This window comes from Anomaloglossus baeobatrachus, chromosome 1 (assembly GCF_048569485.1).
Source record: "Anomaloglossus baeobatrachus isolate aAnoBae1 chromosome 1, aAnoBae1.hap1, whole genome shotgun sequence".
NCBI classification, from domain to species: domain Eukaryota; kingdom Metazoa; phylum Chordata; class Amphibia; order Anura; family Aromobatidae; genus Anomaloglossus; species Anomaloglossus baeobatrachus.
This window is the reverse complement of record NC_134353.1, coordinates 885,705,026-885,728,221: the sequence shown is the minus strand read 5'-3', so window position 1 is coordinate 885,728,221 and position 23,196 is coordinate 885,705,026. Positions and strand designations below refer to the sequence as shown.

At 44.2% G+C, this 23,196-nt stretch overlaps 1 protein-coding gene across 1 annotated transcript in view; it reads left to right on the top strand.

The window, feature by feature from the left end:
* ITGA1 (integrin subunit alpha 1) overlaps positions 1 to 23,196 on the top strand; it is a 329,669-nt gene that overhangs the window by 218,241 nt on the left and 88,232 nt on the right. Inside the window, exons 12-14 of the mRNA XM_075342876.1 lie at positions 3,847 to 3,989; positions 9,098 to 9,241; positions 20,930 to 21,160. Of these exons, the coding sequence (XP_075198991.1) occupies positions 3,847 to 3,989; positions 9,098 to 9,241; positions 20,930 to 21,160 (518 nt within the window). The remainder of the gene's footprint in view (positions 1 to 3,846; positions 3,990 to 9,097; positions 9,242 to 20,929; positions 21,161 to 23,196) is intronic.

The window sequence follows — 23,196 nt, the reverse complement described above, 5'->3', positions numbered from 1 at the left end:
CGGATCCGGAATCGTGGCTCGAGGGGGTCGTCCGGACGCGGCTTGGTGGACACTTTGATCCGTAAAAGGTGATATTTACAGGGGAGAAGTTTGTGACGCCACCGGTGGGTTGCAGTAATGGGAGTACCGCCGCTGCCGTAAGGAGTATCGGGGCAGATGGAATTAAGCAGCCTGATGTTAGTCCCTCCACAGGTAGGGAAGGCTCCGGGCTCTGGGGGGGTATGTTTGTTGATGGTTATTTGGGAAGGCAGGATGCAGGGATCAGGGTACTCACTGTGGTAGTCGTGGTGTTGGATAAGGTTTATAAAGTAGACACACACACACTGCAGGTAAACCAAAGTCTCTGTGTACCGCTGCCACTGTGGGGAGCCCGTCCTGGTGTCCGCTCCCACCGGTGTCACTTGGTAATCAGGAGCCTGCCTCCGTGCACAATTTAGTTGTCTTTTGTGGCCCCTTAGCTTGAAGCTGTTAGGGCCCCGTTCACTATGTGTAGTGTAGCTATGCTCTTGATGGCTGGCACTTGGGATTTCAGTGGGTTGCTTTATGTGGAAAACCCTAACCCCACGTTGTGCTGATGCCTTCAATCTCTGAGGTCTTAGGGAAGTTTGTGAAGATACTCTCCCTCCCAGGTTAATTATCAGGACGTTAAATCGGTTCCTGACCTAGGATCTTGTACCTTGTCGTGCTCGGTACCGGTCAGTTCTTTTGGGTTTTCTGGCACCGACAGTCCTCCAAGACTATGTCTGTCGCATCCTTTTTCAATGTCACTGCTACCGGTCCCCGAGTCCTCTGGTCCCGGACCACCGTCTGCGACCCAACCTCGGTCTAGCTCTCCAGGAGCTACCACTCCAGCTCCTCACTCTTTGAGAGCTCTCACTCGACTCTCGTGCATCTCTCCCACCAGTCTGCCCGACCCCTAGGTGGGTGGCCTTATTCCAGCTTGACCAATCCACTGGTGTGTCCAACAGGTCATGATGTGAGGTGTGGTTGGGATTTGTGGCGCTGATGGTAGTGACCCTGATTGTTGGGAAAGACATGTGTGCATCTGTGTTCAGTGTATACATGCGTGTGCGCTATGTGTGTGTATGTGCTCAGTGTATCCATGTGTGTCTGCTAACAATGCACCACCAATGTAAAAGCCAGCAATGTGTCACTTATTGGGCTGCTTGCTGTCATTTTGATAAAATAACAGTTTTATATGCTGCAGATCTAGCACTTCTCTAAATGCTGAACCCTGTATAACCCTTCTCAGACCATTGATTGGCAACTTTCTGCTCATGTAAACCTAAAGCTGCCAATCGGTGATGAGGGCGTAGTCATAAAAAGCTCTTGACTATGGGGGGACTACCTAGCATCTGGTTTACTAGTCCCCTGGTGATAATATCCTTCTGATAAAATAGTGATTTTATCAAACCTACACTAAGTAGTCCAGTAAGTGTCACAACGCTGCAATCAGGGTCTCTGTCTCTACATTATGTTGCTCTCAGGTTAGATGGCAAAAACCTGGTGACAGATTCGATTTAAGAGCTCTGATGTTGCTGTAAATAAACCAGCCAAGTGGCAAATAAGTGGCACATAAGTTGCATGTAGAGATGAGCGAACCTTAGGCTCGGGCTTCTTCGGCTCAAATTAGGCTTACATTCAGCGTACTAAGATATGTAGTTCATGGAAAATTAAAAAAAAATAAATAAATACCGCCCACACATCTCCAGAAGTGTTTTACTATTAGCCAAAAGGAAAACACTTGGTGGAGGTTGATGGCCAGTGTTTTTTGTTTGTTTGGTATTTTTTGTTTTATTTTTAAGTTCTCCATGAACTACACATCTTATTATGCTAAATGTAAGCCTAATTTGAGCCGATGACACAGTACCCGCAGCGCGCAAAATGCAGCGCATCACTCAGACACAAGCACAAAACAATACTCACCTGGCTGATTTTCACATTATTTCCGAGCCTGAATCCCGAGCCCCGAGCCTAAAGCAGGGTTTACACGCTACAACATATCTAACGATGTGTCGGCGGGGTCACGTTGTAAGTGACGCACATCCGGCATCATTAGTGTTGTTGTAGCGTGTGACAGCTACGTGCGACTGCGATTGAACGTAAAACCGTTCATCGCATACACATCGTTCATTTCCTAAAAATTGCACGTCAGGTTGTTCAATGTTCCCGAGCCAGCACACATCGCAGTGTGTGACACCCCGGGAACGATGAACAGATCTTACCTGCGCCCCGCCGGCAATGCGGAAGGAAGGAGGTGGGCAGGATGTTTACATCCCGCTTATCTCCGTCCCTCCGCTTCTATTGGCCGGCTGCCGTGTGACGTCGGTGTGACGCCAAACATCCCTCCCAGTCCAGGAAGTGGACGTTCACCGCCCACATCGAGGTCGTATGGAAGGGTAAGTACATGTGACAGCTTTTAATCGATTGTGCGACACGGTCAACAAAATGAACATGTCACACATACGATGGGGGCGTGTCACATCGCATACGATATCGTATGCTTAATTGAATGGTGTAAAGCAGGCTTAAGATTCACTCATCTCTAGTTGCATGTCATGTGTGACTGACATTGAAGTCTATGACAAGTGTTCTGCTTGCAACTTGTGGAGAGCGACAGAAACATTTGCAACTTTGTAGTCACAATTTGACACCATAGCAAATAACTACATTTGCAATTACAGTTTCGTGCAACATGCGCCTAAGTTACCATAATGCCATGTTCACATGTTGAGTATTTGGTCAGTATTTTACTTCAGTATTTGTAGCCAAAACCAGGAGTGAAAGAATCAAAGGAAAAATATAATAGAAACACGGCACCACTTTTGTATTTATCATTTACTCCTGATTTTGGCTTCCAAATACTGAGGTAAAATACTAACCAAATACTAAACGTGTGAAAGTGGCCTAAGGGTTGGAGCTGAACATTCCCCAACCCCCATTCTTCTTACAGGCCCATTATTTCTTTACAATGTGGACTCATTGGAGGATCCATTTGTACTCCGGTTCAAGGATGGACATATCATTGGTACCACCTGTGCAGCCGTATAAGGGCCCAAGAGGTTGGAGGGCCGATTTCTACATCCAAACCAGGTGTAATTGTGCGTTTTGTTGAGCTCTTATGCGGACGTCTCACGGTACGATATATCTGGCGATATGTCGTCGGGGTCACGTCGTTAGTGACGCACATCCGTCATCGTCAGAGATATCGTACCGTGTGACACCTATGAATGAGCAGAATACCTTCTCGTTCATCGTTGACACGTCATTCATTTTCATAATATCGTCCGTCCTTCTGTGCTCCGGTTGTTCGTCGCTCCCGTGGCAGCACACACCGCTCCGTGTGACACCCCGGGAGCGACGAACACAGCTTACCTGCGTCCCGTTGCCAATGTGGAAGGAAGGAGGTGGGCGGGATGTTTACGTACCGCTCATCTCCGCCCCTCCGCTTCTATTGGCCGGCCGCTGTGACGCCGAACGTCCCTCCCCCTTCAGGAAGAGGATGTTCGGCGCCCACAGCGACGTCGCCCGGGAGGTAAGTACGTGTGACGGGGGGTTAACGACTTTGTGCGCCATGGGCAACTAATTGCCCATGACGCACAAACAACGGGGGCGGGTGCGATCGCTTATGTGATCGCACGATTTATCGTCCAGTGTGACGCCCGCATTAGACTGCAAAGGGCCAATATATTGTTCTTGCACAGGGACCGTTTTCGTCTGTGTCCACCAGTTGATTTGTCTATCCCTACTGAAATTCTCCAGATAATTTCCCTGGAAATGTGGTATGCTGTATATTACGTCCCATGTATTGCCGTAGCTTCTGATTACAATTTCATTAATACTTAGGATATACTGTAACTTCGGCCTCTGTACATGGAGAACAGATCTATATTGCAGGACAACCACGCCACAATCATACCGGCCAAGTCATCATCTACCAAATGAATGGACACCACATCAATATACTCCAGACATTAAAAGGAGAGCAGGTAAACCGAGTAGACTGATTTGTTTTAAAAAAATATATACTGTATATTGGGGGAGTAAAAGTGTAACCATTCACATCAGAGGTAGATAATTGAGATAATTGTGGCAATTGTTAGGACGCCATAGAGTAACCTTGTTGCTCACATGAGGTGAAGGTGGAATAGTTATTACAAAGATTATCTACTTTGCACAGCCCCACATTGGATGACAAATTCTTTGACAATAAGCTTATGGCCCCCTTCACACGTCCGTGAAACACGTGCGTGTTTGGTCCGTTTCCGTATATACCGGAGACACGGCCAAACGTGCACCAATGTTAATCTATGATTGTGGTCACACGTGCGTTATTTCATTATGTCCGTGTGTGCGTGTCCGTGATCCGTATGTGTTTGCGTTTTGCACGGATGCATGTCCGTTATCTGCACGGAGCACGCACACGTGGACACAATGAAAGTCTATGGGTATGTGCACACACGTTAGTAAACACGTATGCATCTACCTATAGTCCATGTCCGTTTGGTGTTTTTATTTCTAGTGATGTCGGCTATTCTTTCTATTTCTGTGTATGTCGGTCAATCTCCCTGAGTCCGTCGGTCGGTCTCTCTGTCGCTCTGTCGGTCTCTCTGTCTGTCTGTCCTTCTCTCACAGTCTGTCGGTCAGTTTCCCCCCCTCTCTCATACTTACCGTTCCCCGATCACCGGCGCGGCGCTGCACGGCATTCACACGGCTGCGGCGGCTTTTACTGTTTTGAAAAAGCCGGCCGCTCATTAAACAATCTCCTATTCCCTGCTTTCCCCGCCCACCGGCACCTATGATTGGTTGCAGTGAGACACGCCCCCACGCTGAGTGACAGGTGTCTCACTGCACCCAATCACAGCAGCCGGTGGGCGTGTCTATACTGTGCAGTAAAATAAATAAATAAATAAATAATTAAAAAAAAACGGCGTGCGGTCCCCCCCAATTTCAATACCAGCCAGATAAAGCCATACGGCTGAAGGCTGGTATTCTCAGGATGGGGAGCTCCACGTTATGGGGAGCCCCCCAGCCTAACAATATCAGCCAACAGCCGCCCAGAATTGCCGCATACATTATATGCGACAGTTCTGGAACTGTACCCGGCTCTTCCCGATTTGCCCTGGTGCGTTGGCAAATCGGGGTAATAAAGAGTTATTGGCAGCCCATAGCTGCCAATAAGTCCTAGATTAATCATGTCAGGCGTCTATGAGACACCCTCCATGATTAATCTGTAAATTACAGTAAATAAACACACACACCCGAAAAAATCCTTTATTAGAAATAAAAAACACACACATATACCCTGGTTCACCACTTTAATCAGCCCGAAAAAGCCCTCCATGTCCGGCGTACTCCAGGATGGTCAGGCGTCGCATCCAGCGCTGCTGCATGGAGGTGACAGGAGCTGCAGAAGACACCGCCGCTCCGGTCACCTCCACACAGCTAATGAAGACAGCCGCGCGATCAGCAGAGCTGTCAGTGAGGTTACGCCGGACATGGAGGGCTTTTTCGGGCTGATTAAAGTGGTGAACCAGGGTATATGTGTGTGTTTTTTATTTCTAATAAAGGATTTTTTCGGGTGTGTGTGTTTATTTACTGTAATTTACAGATTAATCATGGAGGGTGTCTCATAGACGCCTGACATGATTAATCTAGGACTCTAGCTATGGGCTGCCAATAACTTCTTATTACCCCGATTTGCCAACGCACCAGGGCAAATCGGGAAGAGCCTGGTACAGTTCCAGAACTGTCGCATATAATGTATGCGGCAATTCTGGGCGGCTGTTGGCTGATATTGTTAGGCTGGGGGGCTCCCCATAACGTGGAGCTCCCCATCCTAAGAATACCAGCCTTCAGCCGTATGGCTTTATCTGGCTGGTATTGAAATTGGGGGGGACCGCACGCCGTTTTTTTTTAATTATTTATTTATTTATTTTACTTCACAGTATAGACACGCCCACCGGCTGTTGTGATTGGGTGCAGTGAGACACCTGTCACTCAGCGTGGGGGCGTGTCTCACTGCAACCAATCATAGGCGCCGGTGGGCGGGGAAAGCAGGGAATAGGAGATTGTTTAATGAGCGGCCGGCTTTTTCAAAACAGTAAAAGCCGCCGCAGCCGTGTGAATGCCGTGCAGCGCCGCGCCGGTGATCGGTGAGTATGAGAGAGGGGGGGAAACTTCAGTCACTCGGTGGATTAGCGGTCACCGGTGAATCCTTCACAGGTGACCAATAATCAGTACTCGACACAGACAGAGCCGCGGTATGAGGATGAAGTCGGGTGAAGTTCACCAGAGTTCATTTTCATCGCGCAACTCTGTCTGCTGTCAGCCGACATTTATAAACGACATTGTGCATCACACACACGGACATTCCACGTACACATACACGTTAATTCCACACGCACACACGGACGTTCTACACACAAACACGGCTAGCATACGCAATTCACACAGATGCCACACGGACCATAAAAACGGACACAAAAACGGGACACGGACCCGAAAAACGGCCCGTAACACACGTGCGTGTTTTTCACGGACGTGTGAAGGGGGCCTATAGCAAAGTGTTTCCTCCAGTCATCAACTGGAATCTGTGGGGATCCCAGGCAGTAAGTGTTTAAAGGGAATCTGTTTTTGCTACCTCATCTGAGAGCAGCATGATGTAGGCAAAGAGACCCTGAATCCATCGATGTATCACTTAGATTTTTGGCTGCAGCCATTCTTAGACAAGATGAAAGAGCTGCCCAGCCCACACCAGTCTCTCTATAGAGACTGTAGATTGACAGTGAGGTGTCAATCACAGGAGAAGGTATGTCGGACTGCCGTGTTGCATAGCAATGTAGTCCATGTGATGAGATTTCCAGCTGATTAAAATAAACATAGCATATAACCAACTGATCAGATCTTGACAAGACAGGCATCCCTGTATTATCTGTGTTAACCCTTGCAGCATGCTGTCTTCAGCTTACATAGCAAAAACTTGTTGACAGATTCCCTTTAATTTCCCTACAACAGCAACCACCATAGGTTTAATTTAAGAATTACATAGGTCAGGTCCTCCAGAAGAAGAAATATTCTCTTTAAAGTGTGTTTTTTTTTCTTTTTTGTTTTTAAGCTCTTGCCAAAAAAATGAAAGTCCTGAATGCATTGCACATGACTACTGAAGCCAATCAGTGACTACAGTGGGGCCCAACACATCACTTCTGTGGCTACTGATTGTCTTCGCTGGTCATGTACTAAAGAGGAAGCAAACAGACTATTGTATGACACTTTTTAATGGACAACCCCTTTAAGCAATTCTTTAAGCAGATTATCAGAATATCTGATCATTTGGATTTTGAGCTTCTCCAAATTCTGATATGAAGCCTGTTTAGATACCATGTCCCAGTAGATATAATTGAACTAGGCAGGTCACATATTGAACTCTTCGAATTTGAAAGATATCACATTTTAGGCAATGTCTGGTTGTACTGCCATCTATTTAGGTTAAAAGGGGCAATTACTTTTTCACATGAGTGGTATTCTTGTAAAATAACTTTGCATTTTGTTTTAAAATTATTATTATTATTTTTTATTATTATTATAGCACCATTTATTCCACGGCGCTTTACATGTTAAAGGGGTTTACAAAATAGGGACAAGTACAATAATCATAAACAATACAAGGCACAGACAGGTACAGGAGGAGAGAGGTCCCTGCCCGCGAGGGCTCACAGTCTACAGAGGATGGGTGAGGATAGAGTAGGTGAGGGTGGAGGTGGTCGTGCGGCGCTGTATCAGACTGAGGGTTCCCGCAGGTTGTAGGCTTTTCGGAAGAGGTGGGTCTTCAGGTTCCTTTTGAAGCTTGTCAAGGTAGGCGAGAGTCTGATATGTTGTGGCAGAGCATTCCAGAGTATGGGGGAGGTACGGGAGAAATCTTGTATGTGATGGTGGGAAGAGGAGATGAGAGGGGAGCAGAGAAGGAGATCTTGTGAGGATTGAAGGTTATGTGCATGAAAGTACCAGGATCAGTGAACCTCCAGTATGACTACAATGCAATTATAGGAGGATGTAATGCAGGGAGCAAAAAGTTTTAGAATGCCCTTTCTCAATACAGATAACGTAAAGACTTAAGTCAGGGGTATGTAATAGGCGGGCAAGGCCCCATGATGTAAATATGCTATGTTTTATGTATATACAGTACTGTTAAATATATAAATGCATGTGTTGATATTTAAATGTTTTAGAGAAGAGTAGGATCTGGATGTAGCAGTGCTAGGACTGTCTATCAGATTGCCATCTAGCGGTAGGGTTTAGTCGGTGGTAAAGCGAGTTTAGAAGACATGTTAGATTAGAAAGGGTTAAAGTAGTATGGCAGGAGTCTCAGATGATAGGGCTGATAGCTAGGAGAGGGGGGCTCCAGAGGGAGTCAGTCGAAAAGTGGGTTAAAAGTGAGAAGATGTGGCCTCGGTGCTAGGTGCTAGGGCAAGTCAGGGAACCACAAGTTAACCTCTGGAGGTTCGGAGCCTAAAGCTCACCCAGGAGGGAGATTAGAGAGTTGTTGGGGCCCAGAAGCGGACAAGTTGTGCAGTATTAGGGGGAAGGAGGCACAGACCCGGAGTATTGAGGAAGAGATTTGAGAGAGCGGGGCACAGCACGAATAGTTGTACCTCACAGAGAGGGAAAGGATTGCCATGACTGTCATAATGGTGTGAAGAATAAAAGTAAACCAGAACTGGTTGGCTAAGTGAAATCTGGTGTTTGACTACCCACCTACGTTGATGACTGGTAGCAGGGATGTTGAACACTGGGCTCAAGCAGTGAGTTCCATGCAGAAGTCGGCTTCCGCACCCAGAATCTCCTTGGTGGAGGAGAGCCTTCATGGCATGAAGCTGGAACCCTCCTTCAGCTGCAGAGGGGTCCAGAGGTAGAAATCTATCCCTGGCTCAGGCTCCTGAAGAAGCTCAAAAACATACGAACAAACTACTCTTATCGATGACACATGGTAGATGGTGATGGGGGGAAGCTTTCTCTAGCATTAAGATCCTTGAGCTTCACTCTACAGCTTTGTCATTTCCTAATTTTCTCTTATTTTACACCTTTTTACTTGTTTCAGATTGGCTCTTACTTTGGGAGCGTGCTCACCACAGTGGATGTCGATGATGATTCACTCACAGATATCCTGCTTATTGGGGCGCCAATGTATATGGGAAGGGAAAAGCAAGAACAAGGGAAAGTTTATGTTTATAGAATTGATAAGGTAACACATACTTATATAGAAGTTGTTGGCGAGCGGAGGATATGTACTATTCACGCGTGTATTTAAATGTGTACATGTATAGGTACATGTGTATATACAGTGCACATCTGAGCCATAGTTGTTGCTTTTATATACTGTGCTATATGGCAGCACAGTGTGTGAGGGATGTAGTGGGTTGGATTGTCCAGATACGCTTTTTACCTCTGGGATCACGAACATCTACAGATGAATCTGCTGTATCCAAGAGACTGAATTGATCAATTTTCACCATTGCGTGACTTTGGGAACAAAGGAAATCAGCAACTGGAAATTGCAGCTCATTCTTATGATAAATTCTGAGATTGCCTACAGGCAGTTGGCAGCGCTTAACCAATAAACCCTTTTAGTTCTTGCAGCTTAGTTTTAGTGGCAGAGGAACCCCTTCACTCTGCCAGAAATTAATAGACTATGTGGGGGATTTTAATTGAAAATCCACAAAAAAACCAGCGCTAGATGGGTTTTTATAATTTTTATTATTAAAGGTGCTCACCACCAAAAAATGCTATCCTTGTTCCAAGACAGAATATTTAGTAATATACAATGCACTAGATATTAATAAAACCAATGAGCACATAAGATAAAATAAAATAATATAAAATAAATTGAATTACTAAGAAGTGATGACAATATTCACAATAATCTAGTTCTAAACAGTCTGGTATAATGCCCCGGCCGGTGGCATACAGCCTGTTTGATTAGTATTTTAGACTAGTATAATGAAATAAAATATACTATACCAGCCCCCGATTGACTTAAATGCTTAAATTGCAATCGATACAAGCTTGCGGTGTTATATTTACCCCCAGGACCTGGGGGAAAAAATCCTCAAAACAGTCTGAGCGTGATAATCCCCGGTTCACAGTGTAATATTAGCAGGGTTTTTTTCTGCAGTAAATAGACCGGGTTTCTCCGTAGATTTAATTTGCTGCACGTTCCGTTTTAGGCTGGAGCCATTGCAGATACAGGATTAACCTGTCAGACTTCCAGAGCAGACAATTTGGAACCAGTGGCCGTAGTTAGTGCTGGCTCTAGAGGAGATGTAGTATTACCAGCGTCCCTCTTTAACGGAGCCTTTAGAACACTTCACGATGCCACAGGCAGGCGATCCCGTATGATCCCAATTGTGCTTCCAAAACGAACAGTGCGGAGCCACTGGAGGCACCATGTACCTAAAATTCATAAAACAATGTTAAACCCCCCAGGACGCCCTATTATTTCGGGGATTGGTTGTTTGACAGCCAATCTATCAAGGTACATAGACATCCATCTTCAGAAATGCGTTCCATTACTACCTGCTTATCTGAAAGATAGCACCCAAGTATTACAGCTTTTGCAAGAAGTAAAATGGGAGAAAGACTATATTTTGGGGTCCATTGATGTTACCTCCTTATACACCTCCATTGAACATCAAAAGGGTTGCGAGGCCTCAAAATACTTTTTAATTAAATCCGGCCTATTCCCTCAAACGCAGATTGGTTACTTGGAGGAATGTATTTTATTTATATTAAATCATAATTATTTTCGGTATGGGCTCCAATACTTCTTGCAAAGGTGGGGAACAGCCATGGGGACCAGGTTCGCCCCAAGCTACGCTAACCTGTATATGGGGAGGTGGGAGGAGGATACCATATATCTTGGTGGCGTGCTTCGGGAGAACCTGGTCCTCTGGTGTCGATTTATTGATGATGTTCTCTTCATATGGTCAGGTGACGATAAGTCACTTCATGAATTTCTGGCAAGCTTAAATGCAAATGAATATCATCTTAAGTTCACCCACACATTGAGCACTACAATGATTAATTTTCTTGATTTAAACATTTTCATTGAAAATGGTCAGATTTTAACCAAAACTTATCACAAGCCCACTGACACAAATAGTTATATATCTCTGACGAGTTGTCATCTTCCAAGCTGGCTTCTTAACGTCCCAAAAAGTCAGTATATCAGAGCATAAAGAAATTGCAGTAAACAGGAAGACTTTGAGTTGGAGGCAGGCGTACTAACTAAAAAATTTGTACAAAAAGGATATAGGGGGGAGTTTTTGAAGGATGCTTATGTACAAACGAAACAAATAGAAAGAAAGACCTTACTTCAAAATAAACAAGTTGCACCAACCTCCCCCAAGTCCAATGAATTTAATATCCCCATAATTCTCCAATACACTGCACAAGTAAGAATTCTTAAAAACATTATCAAAAAGTATTGGAACCTCTTGAAAGAGGACAAAATAATAGCGGATTTTTTGCCTATCAACCCAAAATTTATATATAGGAAGGCCAATAATATTGGCAATTCAGTGGCACCCACTATACGCAATTTTACAGCACCCAATAAGGGAGGATTATTTGGCCTGAAAGGTTATTTTCCATGCAAAAGCTGTATAGTATGCAAAAATACAAAAAATATTACACGGAAATCTTTTTTACAGGGGCAGTCAGAAGTCATTATTAGAGAATTCATTACATGTCAATCAAAGGGAGTTGTATATTGTATTCAATGTCCCTGTCAGAAAAGATACATTGGGAGAACTATTAGACCCCTATGGAAAAGGGTGGGTGAGCACATTAGAAGTGTTAAAAATAAATGTACTAAACACCCCCTGTCCAGACACTATGCGTTAAAACATGGAGGGTCCTTTAAAGGATCCCAAGTATGGGGCGTACAAAAAGTAACAAGGGATTGGAGGGGTGGTGATTTCATCAAAAAAATGTCACGAGCAGAAAGTCAATGGATTTTTGAATTGAACACTTTGAAACCGTATGGACTCAATAATGACATTGAATTGTTTGCTTTTAATTAAATTATAGTTTTATACACACAAATAGGTAGAGAAGCAAAAGATACTGCTATAGAACAATATAAAAAAAAAAAAAGTATGTGATTATGTATGTATATGTGTGTCATGGACATATATATGTACGTAACATACATTGAAATTAGTGATTTTATTTGTCCAAGGCTGATTCAAATACAGGGGTTTTTTTTTTATATTACAGCAAGTAAATTTATATTACACCTTTTTTGATGTTTTTGGACATTATGCTTACTTTTTAAATATAAATGGTGAAAAATATTTTCTCCCAGTATATGATGGTATAAGTAGGGCTATATATAGGATTTTCTAGAAAAACCTTTGCACAAATCTATATTATATGTTTACTATGAGCGGTTTCTTACAAATTGATATATGTAGTGGTCATTAAATGTTGGTTGAGTTTAAACATTGTTTGCTTTTATGTAAATTGTAACTAATTAAATATATGCATAAATAGTGCTCTAGGCAACAGCTGAGTTATCCTTGAGGAAGGGGACCGTTACACGCCCCCGAAACGCGCGTCGGATCAGGACTCTGCTTTGTCTATCTCACCTGTGCGGTGATATTTTGCTAAGTAACTTCTCCCTCGTGTGGACTCAGTCAGCCCATACAGGACACCGTCCGGACTGCCCGCTGGAGAGGTGGAGAAGCTACCATTGACTTTATCCTTGTCTGAAGCCAGCACATATTGGTGCCTCCAGTGGCTCCGCACTGTTCGTTTTGGAAGCACAATTGGGATCATACGGGATCGCCTGCCTGTGGCATCGTGAAGTGTTCTAAAGGCTCCGTTAAAAGAGGGACGCTGGTAATACTACATCTCCTCTAGAGCCAGCACTAACTACGGCCACTGGTTCCAAATTGTCTGCTTTGGAAGTCTGACAGGTTAATCCTGTATCTGCAATGGTTCCAGCCTAAGACGGAACGTGCAGCAAATTAAATCTACGGAGAAACCCGGTCTATTTACTGCAGAAAAAAACCCTGCTAATATTACACTGTGAACCGGGGATTATCACGCTCAGACTGTTTTGAGGACTTTTTCCCCCAGGTCCTGGGGGTAAATATAACACCGCAAGCTTGTATCGATTGCAATTTAAGCATTTAAGTCAATCGGGGGCTGGTATAGTATATTTTATTCCATTATACTAGTCTAAAATACTAATCAAACAGGCTGTATGCCACCGGCCGGGGCATTATACCAGACTGTTTAGAACTAGATTATTGTGAATATTGTCATCACTTCTTAGTAATTCAATTTATTTTATATTATTTTATTTTATCTTATGTGCTCATTGGTTTTATTAATATCTAGTGCATTGTATATTACTAAATATTCTGTCTTGGAACAAGGATAGCATTTTTTGGTGGTGAGCACCTTTAATAATAAAAATTATAAAAACCCATCTAGCGCTGGTTTTTTTGTGGATTTTCAATTAAAATCCCCCACATAGTCCATTCTTATGATAATTTTATGTTTTTGTTTAATTTACTAATTTATATATACAGTCCCTGACAGAGGTTCTGTCACTTATCCATGTTATGTAAATAAAAGCTTATAACCTAACTTTAAATTCATCCATTGGTTTTATAAATTACTCTTTTGAAAGCTGAAACCCTCCCAAATTTGGTTTAGGTTATGAAAATAAAGTTGCTGCAAAGCTGAAATATTGATCATTTAATGAACACACAAAGGTCAGATTTTGGCAAGACAAAAGTTTTGTCGCCAACAGAAAGTAATGTGAAATTCAAACAAATAATTAACTTCTAATACAAAGATATGTTGCATAACATTGGTGAATGAAGTTGTGGTGCTATTAGAGCCATATTTAATATTTTGTGTGACTTCCATGAGCTTGAAGGACTGCATACATGCGGTTGAACAATGATTCATACAATTTATTGATGAAGTCATCAGGAATAGCAAAGAATGCAGTCTTACATGCCTCCCAGAGTTCATTTAGATTCTTTGGTTTTGTTTTCCAAGCTTCCTCTTTCATCCTACCCCAAACATGCTCAATGATGTTTATGTCTGGTGACTGGGCTGGCCAGTCCTTAAGGCTGCTTTCACACCTCCGATTTTTGCTATGCGGCACAATCCGGCACTTTGCAGGAAAATCGCAACCGTTTTTTTTTTGCTGCCGGTTGCGATTTTCCTGCATAGACTTTAATTAGTGCCGCATTGTGCAGCATGGCCTTGCGTTCCGTCCGTTTTTTGCCGCATGCGGCAGATTTAGCCGATGCGGCGGCCGGATGGAACGTTGCCTGGCACGTTTTTTCGTGTGGCAAAAAAAAACGCATCGCGCCGCATTCGGCCGATGCGGCGCATTTTTCAATGCATGCCTAAGGCGGCCGGATGCGGCGCGATGCGGCAATAACCGCATCCGGCCGCCGCATGCGGTTTTTGCCACTGCGCATGCTCAGTAGCATGCCGCAAGCGGCAAAAACTGGACTGGCCGCAAAGGAAAAACTTATGCAAAGGATGCGGTGTTTTCACCGCATCCGTTGCATAGCTTGCACAGCCGGATTGAGCCGCAGAGCTCAAGCCGGATGTGTGAAAGCAGCCTAAGCATCTTGATCTTCTTTGCCAGGAGTAACTTTGTTGTAGAGATGGATGTATGAGATGGAGCACCATCCTGCTGCAGACTTTGACCCCTTTTATGATTGGGAATGTAAGAGGTAGCTAATACTTCTTGATATTTTAGGCTATTGATATTGCCTTCCACCTTGCAAATTTTTCCACACCCCAATACTGATGTAACCCCAGACCATGATCTTTCCACCACCAAACTTAACTGTTTTCTGCATCCATACAGGCTCCAGTATGTCTCCTACAATATTTGCGGCGGCTGTGGTATAATTCAACTGAAGATTCATCAGAGAAATCCACCTTCTGCCACTTTTCCAGCATCCATACTGTATATTTAGTAGGCTGTGGGACATGGAAAATGCCACACGTTTTTTTTAATTGCCTTGTGTTTAGTGCTGGCTTCTGGGCACTGATTCGACCATAGAGGCCATTTCGAGACAGAATCCTACAAACTGTTCTAGTTGACAGAGGGACTTGAGGTGACCAGGCTTTTTGGAGCTCTGCTGCAGTGGAAGAGGGGTATTTGACGCTGAGACACACTAAAAATGCCAGCCACCTCTGCAGTGGATCTGGTCTTCAGCCTCTTGATAATCAAGGCTTTGGTCGCAGGGTTGATTTTTGGCATGTTGTCAGAGGTCAAGTTACAGTTCAAGTGATGATCTGGGGTGCTGGGTTTCTTTTTATGCACACCCACTAATTAACCGATCATTTAGTGACCACAGGTGAGGATGTAAACTTGGATTGGGTGCATTATATGACAAGGCGACAAAACATCCATCTCTACAACAAAGTTCCTCTTGGCAAAGAAGATCAAGATGCTCAAGGACTGGCCAGCCCAGTCACCAGACATAAACATCATTGAGCATGTTTGGGGTAGGATTAAAGAGGAAGCTTGGAAAACAAAACCAAAGAATCTAGATGAACTCTGGGAGGCATGTAAGACTGCATTTTTTCTTATTCCTGATGACTTCATCAATAAATTGTATGAATCATTGTTGAACTGCATAGATGCAGTTCTTCAAGCTCATGGAAGTCACACAAAATATTAAATGTGGCTCTAATAGCACCACAACGTCATTCACCAATGTTATGCAACATATCTTTGTATGAGAAGTTAATTATTTGCTTGAATTTCACATTACTTTCTGTTGGCGACAAAACTTTTGTCTTGCCAAAATCTGACCTTTGTGTGTTCATTAAATGATCAATATTTCAGCTTTGCAGCAACTTTATTTCCATAACCTAAACCAAATTTGGGAGGGTTTCAGCTTTCAAAAGAGTAATTTATGAAACCAATGGATTAATTTAAAGTCAGGTTATAAGCTTATATTTACATAACATGGATAAGCGACAGAACTTCTGTCAGGGACTGTAAGTATCACAGGTTTGATGGTGGTTTGTGTAGCCTTCCCTACAGATTGAACAGCTCTCATGATGGAGGAACACATGGCAATGAGTGGATCTGCTGAAACTGAAATTCACTAGATTGCTCAAACAAGGCCAAGAAATTTACTGCGCATCATAGTCATTGGATGAGAATCAAATCTTCCTTATTATATTCTAGGGTATAATAAACTTAAAGTGTAAAAAAAAAAAACATCGCTCACTTGTCCCGATGCCACATCCTTCCCTCCGGTTAGTTGCTTCTTTTGGCACATGACATCCTTTTCCTGCATCTTCACTCTGCAGCAGAACTAGGAGTAAAGGCCACTTTACACGCAGCGATGTCGCTGGTGAAAGCACCCGCCCTCGTCGATTGTGCGTCACGGGCAAATCGCTGACCGTGGCGCACAACATCACTAGGACCCCTTACACATACTTACCTGCCTAGTGACATCGCTGTGGCCGGCGAACCGCCTTCTTTCTAAGGGGGAGGTTCGTTCGGCGTCACAGCGGCGTCACTAAGCAGCCACCCAATAGAAGCGGAGGGGAGGAGATGAGCGGCCGTAACATCCCGCCCACCTCCTTCCTACCTCAATGCGGGAGGCCGCAGGTACAGTAATGTTCCCCGTTCCTGGGGCGTCACACGTAGCGATGTGTGCTGCCGCAGGAATGACGAACAACCTGCGTCCTGCAACAGCAACGATATTTGGGATTAGAACGACGTGTCAACGATCAACGATTAGGTGACTAATTTTAATCGTTAATGGTCGTTCGTGCGTTTCACACGCAACAACGTCGCTAACGAGGCCGGATGTTCGTCACGAATTCCGTTACCCCAAACGACATCTCGTTAGCGATGTCGTTGCGTGTAAAGCCCCCTTAAGAATCCTTGAAGATGTTGGATGAGGACCTTGTGTCCCGACGTCTAGAAATGGCAGGACAGAAAATGCAGGTTTGTGTAGTTCCAGATGCGGGGCTGCTGCAGCAGCGGGATAGGTGAGCGGAGATGCTAAAATTTAGCAAAATTCAGCCACAGTTTTGCTGAATTTGCACAAAGCGAATCAAAAAATAATTGAATTCAGCAGAGTCCACATTAAAAAACATTCAAAGAGAATTCAGTTTGGCTTGAACTGTTTTGCTAATTTCTAGTGACGCGACCTGTCCATCAGCCTTCTCCAGTTGTAAACCAGACATTCATGCGCAATATCTTTCATTTGGAGGAGGCTGATAGACAGGTCAGTCCGCATACTACTGGTGTCTGCAAGAAATTTAGCACTAACAAAAGACTAGCGTTTCACTGAGAACCTAATACATTTCTCTCCCTCTCTCTCATTCTCTTTTTCTATATACATCAATCAATAATATAAATATATTAATGTTGTTTCAAAATGATTAATTGCAAGACCCTTGTTCATCAGCCATATCGGTAATCCATGGCTGTTGGACCAGAATTCCGTGAGCGTCCTACATATTAGCCGTCCCAGTGCCTCTCTGATTTGTAGGCACGGGGCAACATTGTGTTCAGCACATCTCAACCACCTACTAAGCAAAGGTGATGTGAATGATGGTAAAGAAGAGGAGGTCGCAGGGCTTTGGTTCGGTGGCCATTGTCCATGAATCCGGCTGCTAATCCTAAGAATCATTTTGCTCATCTCTAGTATATATGTATGTATTGGGTATGGCAAAGAAGGGACTAGTCTAACTATTGAATAATATTAGTCAGGATCCAATGAATAACTGATCGAAACAAAAGTGGAGGAAACCTATTGCATACTATGGGATCCATCTGGCGTCCATTTTTAGATCAGAAAAAACAAACAAACCATTATGCAGAACTATTTTTTAGGTTCTGAAAAACTGATATATAACAGAACCTGGAGAGACTCCATCATAACGAATAGGTTTCCTCTGCATCATTAAAGGCAGGGCCGGCTCCAGGTTTTTGTGGGCCCCGGGCGGAAGAGTCCCAGTGGGCCCCATCCACACGCAGACACACACACACACACAGACAGATACATACACATACATATACATATTTAAAGACAAACTCACAAAAATACATATAAACAGTCAAATCTATACAGTCATATACACTGATATACATAGATAAACATCATACATGCATACATACAGACACACACTGCTCTGCTGCATACATACAGACACACATAGCTCTGCTGCATACATACATACATACATACACATACTGCTCTGCTGCATACATACAGGCACACACTGCTCTGCTGCATACATACAGACACTGCTCTGCTGCATACATACAGACACACATAGCTCTGCTACATACATACAGACACACATAGCTCTGCTGCATACATACACACATAGCTCTGCTGCATACATACAGACACACATAGCTCTGCTGCATACATACAGACACACTGCTCTACTGCATACATACAGAAACACACTGCTCTGCTGCATACATACAGACACACACATCTCTGCTGCATACAGACACACACAGCTTTGCTGGATACATATAGACAGACACAAACAGCTCTGCTGCATGCATGCATACAGACACACACAACTCTGCTGCATGTATACAAACATACACACACAGCTCTGCTGCATGCATACAGACACACACTGCTCTGCTGCATGCATACATACATAGCTCTGCTGCAGGCATACACATTGCTCTGCTGCATACATACATACACACCCAGCTCTGCTGCATACATACAAACACACACAGCTCTGCTGTATACATACATACACACACACTGCTCTGCTGTATACATACATACAGACACACACAGCTCTTCTGCATACATACAAACACACAGCTCTGCTGCATGCATACATACACACACAGCACTGCTGCATGCATACATACATACACAGCTCTGCTGCATGCATACATACACACACAGCTCTGCTGCATACATACAGACACACAGCTCTGCTGCATACATACAGACAGACACACACAGCTCTGCTACATACATACAGACAGACACACACAGCTCTGCTGCATACATACAAATACACACAGCTCTGCTGCATGCATGCATACAGACACACAGCTCTGCTGCATGCATGCAGACACACTCAGCTCTGCTGCATGCATGCAGACACACACAGCTCTGCTGCATGCATACATACACAGCTCTGCTGCATGCATACATACATACACACAGCTCTGCTGCATGCATACATACATAAATACACACACAGCTCTGCTGCATGCATACATACATACACACACAGCTCTGCTGTATACATACAGACACATACTGCTCTGCTGTATATATACAGTCAGACACACACACTGCTCTGCTGGATACAAATACATACATACATACAGACACATACACACTGCTCTGCTGCATACATACAGACACATACTGCTCTGCTGCATACAGACAGACAGACACACTGCTGTATACATACAGACACACACACGTGGCTCTTGGGGGCCCACAGACCCGGCTCTGTGGAACCCACACACGCGGCTCTTCGGGACCCACACACGCGGCTCTGCGGGACCCACACACGCGGCTCTGGGAGGGTGTCAGGGCATACATCTCGGGGGGGGGGGAAGCCCATACAACTCACCGGGGCCCATAAATTGGGGGGCAGGGAGGGCACATACAGATCGTGGGGGGGGGGTGCAGCACATACCGCTCGGTCACGGAGGAGATGGGGCCCACAAAGTGCCGGAGAGAAGCCCTGTGCTGGGGGGGGTCGCTGGATGGCACTGCACCTCCTTCATCTGTGGGACTGAGCAGGATGCCGTGTGGTAGCTCCGCCCACAGATGAAGTTCAAACCAGGAGGACGCAGCGAATGCTGTGGTCTGCGCGCCTTAAAGGGACGGTAGCCACAGTTTCCTGACGAGGACTGCGGTCCCCGGAACTCGGCCCGGGAGCAGCAGAACTAAAGGCAAGTGGGCCCGGTCCGGGGGCACCAGAACTGATGAGGTCGAGTGGGCCCCCCCGACTCTCCAGGGCCCCGGCATTTGCCCGGGTATGCCGGGTGCTGACGCCGGCCCTGATTAAAGGGAATCAGTAGGATCATCCCTCCTAAGCGATCTATATGGCCATGTAGGTTTAGGGAAGCTGAATAAAATGATACCTTGATACTTGCGATCCAGTTCCACATTTTTCTTATATGTAAATGAGCTGTTCCAGGCTATGGACCGGACATAGATCTCCCTGAGAATCTGTCTCCAGACCTTATTGTAAATAGAAGGATGTGTTACCAGTGTGATGTGTGATGGCCGCTCTCTGCCCTCATTGCAGAGCTGTGGGTGATTATAACTAACACATCTGCAGGTTCCAATCAACTTCCATCTTACAGACAGACAGGGTGTTGCAATATTGTTGCAATACAGCACAGCTGTGAGAGCTGCAGCTGCTAATGTGATTGGACAGTGTTCCTGATGTATGTAAAGCGCTGCGGAATATGTTAGCGCTATATAAAAATAAAGATTTTTTTTTTGTAAGAAGATAAAGTTCAGTTCTGCTATTCTGTGTTAGTTACATGTCTCACAGTGGTAACTTACGCTTTAAGTAAAAATAATCCCTGGAGGCAGATTCTCATGCAAATCAGTGTCCACCCCATGTCCTGGAACAGCTCATTTACATATAAGAAAAATGTGGATTTCTCTGGAATAAGTAATTGTATCGCAGACATCAAGGCATCATTTTATTCAGCTTCCTATAACCTACATACCCATATAGACGGCTTAAGAGAATTGATCCTACTGACATATTCCCTTTAATTCCGTTTTTCTGTTTCTAGAAACAGAACGGACAAGCAGAATGTCAAACCTGTGATCACAGTCTAATTGTGAATGCACTGACTAAGGAGAAGAAGAATTCTGATATTTTGTATTCACAGAAAACATTCAAACTTGAAATGACTTTGGAACCTCTGAACCAAACTTGTAAAGACGATGCTAAGAGCGAGCCATGCGGAGCACGCTTCGGGACAGCAATAGCCTCAGTGAAGGATCTCAACCTTGACGGATTTAATGATGTGGCTATAGGAGCTCCATTAGAAGGAGATCACAGAGGAGCTGTATATATTTATCACGGAAGTAGAAAATCTATAAAGAAAGACTATGCTCAGGTATGTGTGAAATGTAATCACCTCACTAGGACATGGCAAGTGAGAAAAGACAAAAGTTTATTACTAATTTTATGAAGTAAACCTGTTACCACAACACAATACTTAAGGATTAATTCGCTTGTGATTTGGCTCACACATATTACTAGGATGGTTGGTAAGAATCTGATGACCACAATTGGCAAGGGACAAATGTTACTCCTAGTCCACCCCTAATCGATATCTTACAGAACTTGCTGTTTTTTCATCTTCTTGTCCCAAGTCTTCGTTCTGTGGGGTTTATTTATTCTCTTATTCAGTTCTGAATTTGTTATAGTCATAGCAAATCATCAGTGGTGAAACTAGAGTCCGATGGGCCCGCGTGCAAAGTTTGATCCTCGCCCCCCCATCTGTATATATGTCCCCATCATGGCTCCACTCTGATATATGTCCCAATCATGTCCCCCATCCTTGTATATAGCTTCATCATGTCCCCATCCTGGTGTATATGGCCCCATCTTGTCCCTATCCTGGTATATAGCCCCATCCTAGTATATGTCCCCATCCTGGGCATATCCCGGTATATAGCCGCCATCCTGGTGTGTATTCCCATCCTGATATATAGCCCCATCTTGGTCTATATGGTCCCATCATGTCTCCATCCTGGTATATATGGCCTCATCATGTCCCCTTCCTAGTATAAAGCCCCATACTAGCATATGTCCCCATTTCGGCCACATCCTGCTATATAGCCCCATCCTAATATGTGTCCTCATCACGGCCGCATTCTGGTATATAGCCCAAACCTAGTATATGTCCACATCATGGAATATAGTCCAATCTTGGTATATGCCCCAATAATGTCCCCATGCTGGTATTTAGCCCCATCCTGATATATGTCCGCATCCTGGTAACTATGATCCCCAGCGGACTGCACACAATAAAAAAAAAACCTAAACGATTACACTCACCTTCCCGCCGCCCCCCAGTGTCATCCTGGCAACTGACCAGCGTGTAAGGAGCGCAGTGCATCACTGTCATGTGCACCCACTTACAGTGCTGTCAGCTGTGTCAGAATATTCGCTGCTCTCCATTCCCTGGAATATAAGCGTGGGGAAATCTCGGTGCAGAGACCCAATAAGTCTCTGTGCTGCGATGTATTGCAGCTGGATGCGCGCCCTTGGACACACATCCAGCTGAAACAGGTGTTGGAGTCGGCAGGCCCCCTGCATCCCCGAGCTCGGTAGCGATCTCTGCAATCCCGATTGTTACGCCTCTGCAAATAATCCTGTAGATGTAGACAGGATGAGCCATTGGGTGACAAAGTCAAAAAGAGCCATCAATTTAGACTGCTTTTGACTTATCAATTTAAAAACATATTTGCCAAAATCAACATGGATCAAAAGTTTATTTGTGCAGTGCAGATGGTCACCCTGAGCATACAGTTATGGCCAAAGGTTTGGAGACTGACACAAATTTTGGTTTTCACACAGTTTGTTGCTTGACTACTTTTAGATCTTGTAGTCAGATGTGTCTATGATTGCGGAAGTACAATTATCAGCATTTCATAAGTTTTTATATTTTAATCTTAAAATACATCACATTTATGTAACGACTCAATATAAAACTGTTAATCCTTATTGGTCAAGACTTTTGCCTTTTGCCCTAACAGCCGTATATCAGCTTCTAAGCCAATTCCTGACTAATGACCCATTCTTGCTTAACCAGTGCTTGAAGTTTATCACAATTTCTGTTTCCCGATTTTTGAGGATTGATCACAGGATCTCAATGAGATTGAGATCTTGTGAGTTTCCAGACCATTAACCTAAAATAACAATATTTTGTTTATCGTGGCACCTAGATATCACTTTACCTTTTGACATGGTCTCCATCATGTTGGAAATAACATTGTTCATTATCAAATTGATCATGGATCTTAGAGAGAAGTTGTTCTTGGAGGATGTTTAGATACCTCTTTAGTCATGGCAGTGTTCCTGTTGTGAGCGAGCCACTACCTTAGATGAAAAGAATCCACACATGAATGGTCTCAGGACACAGGA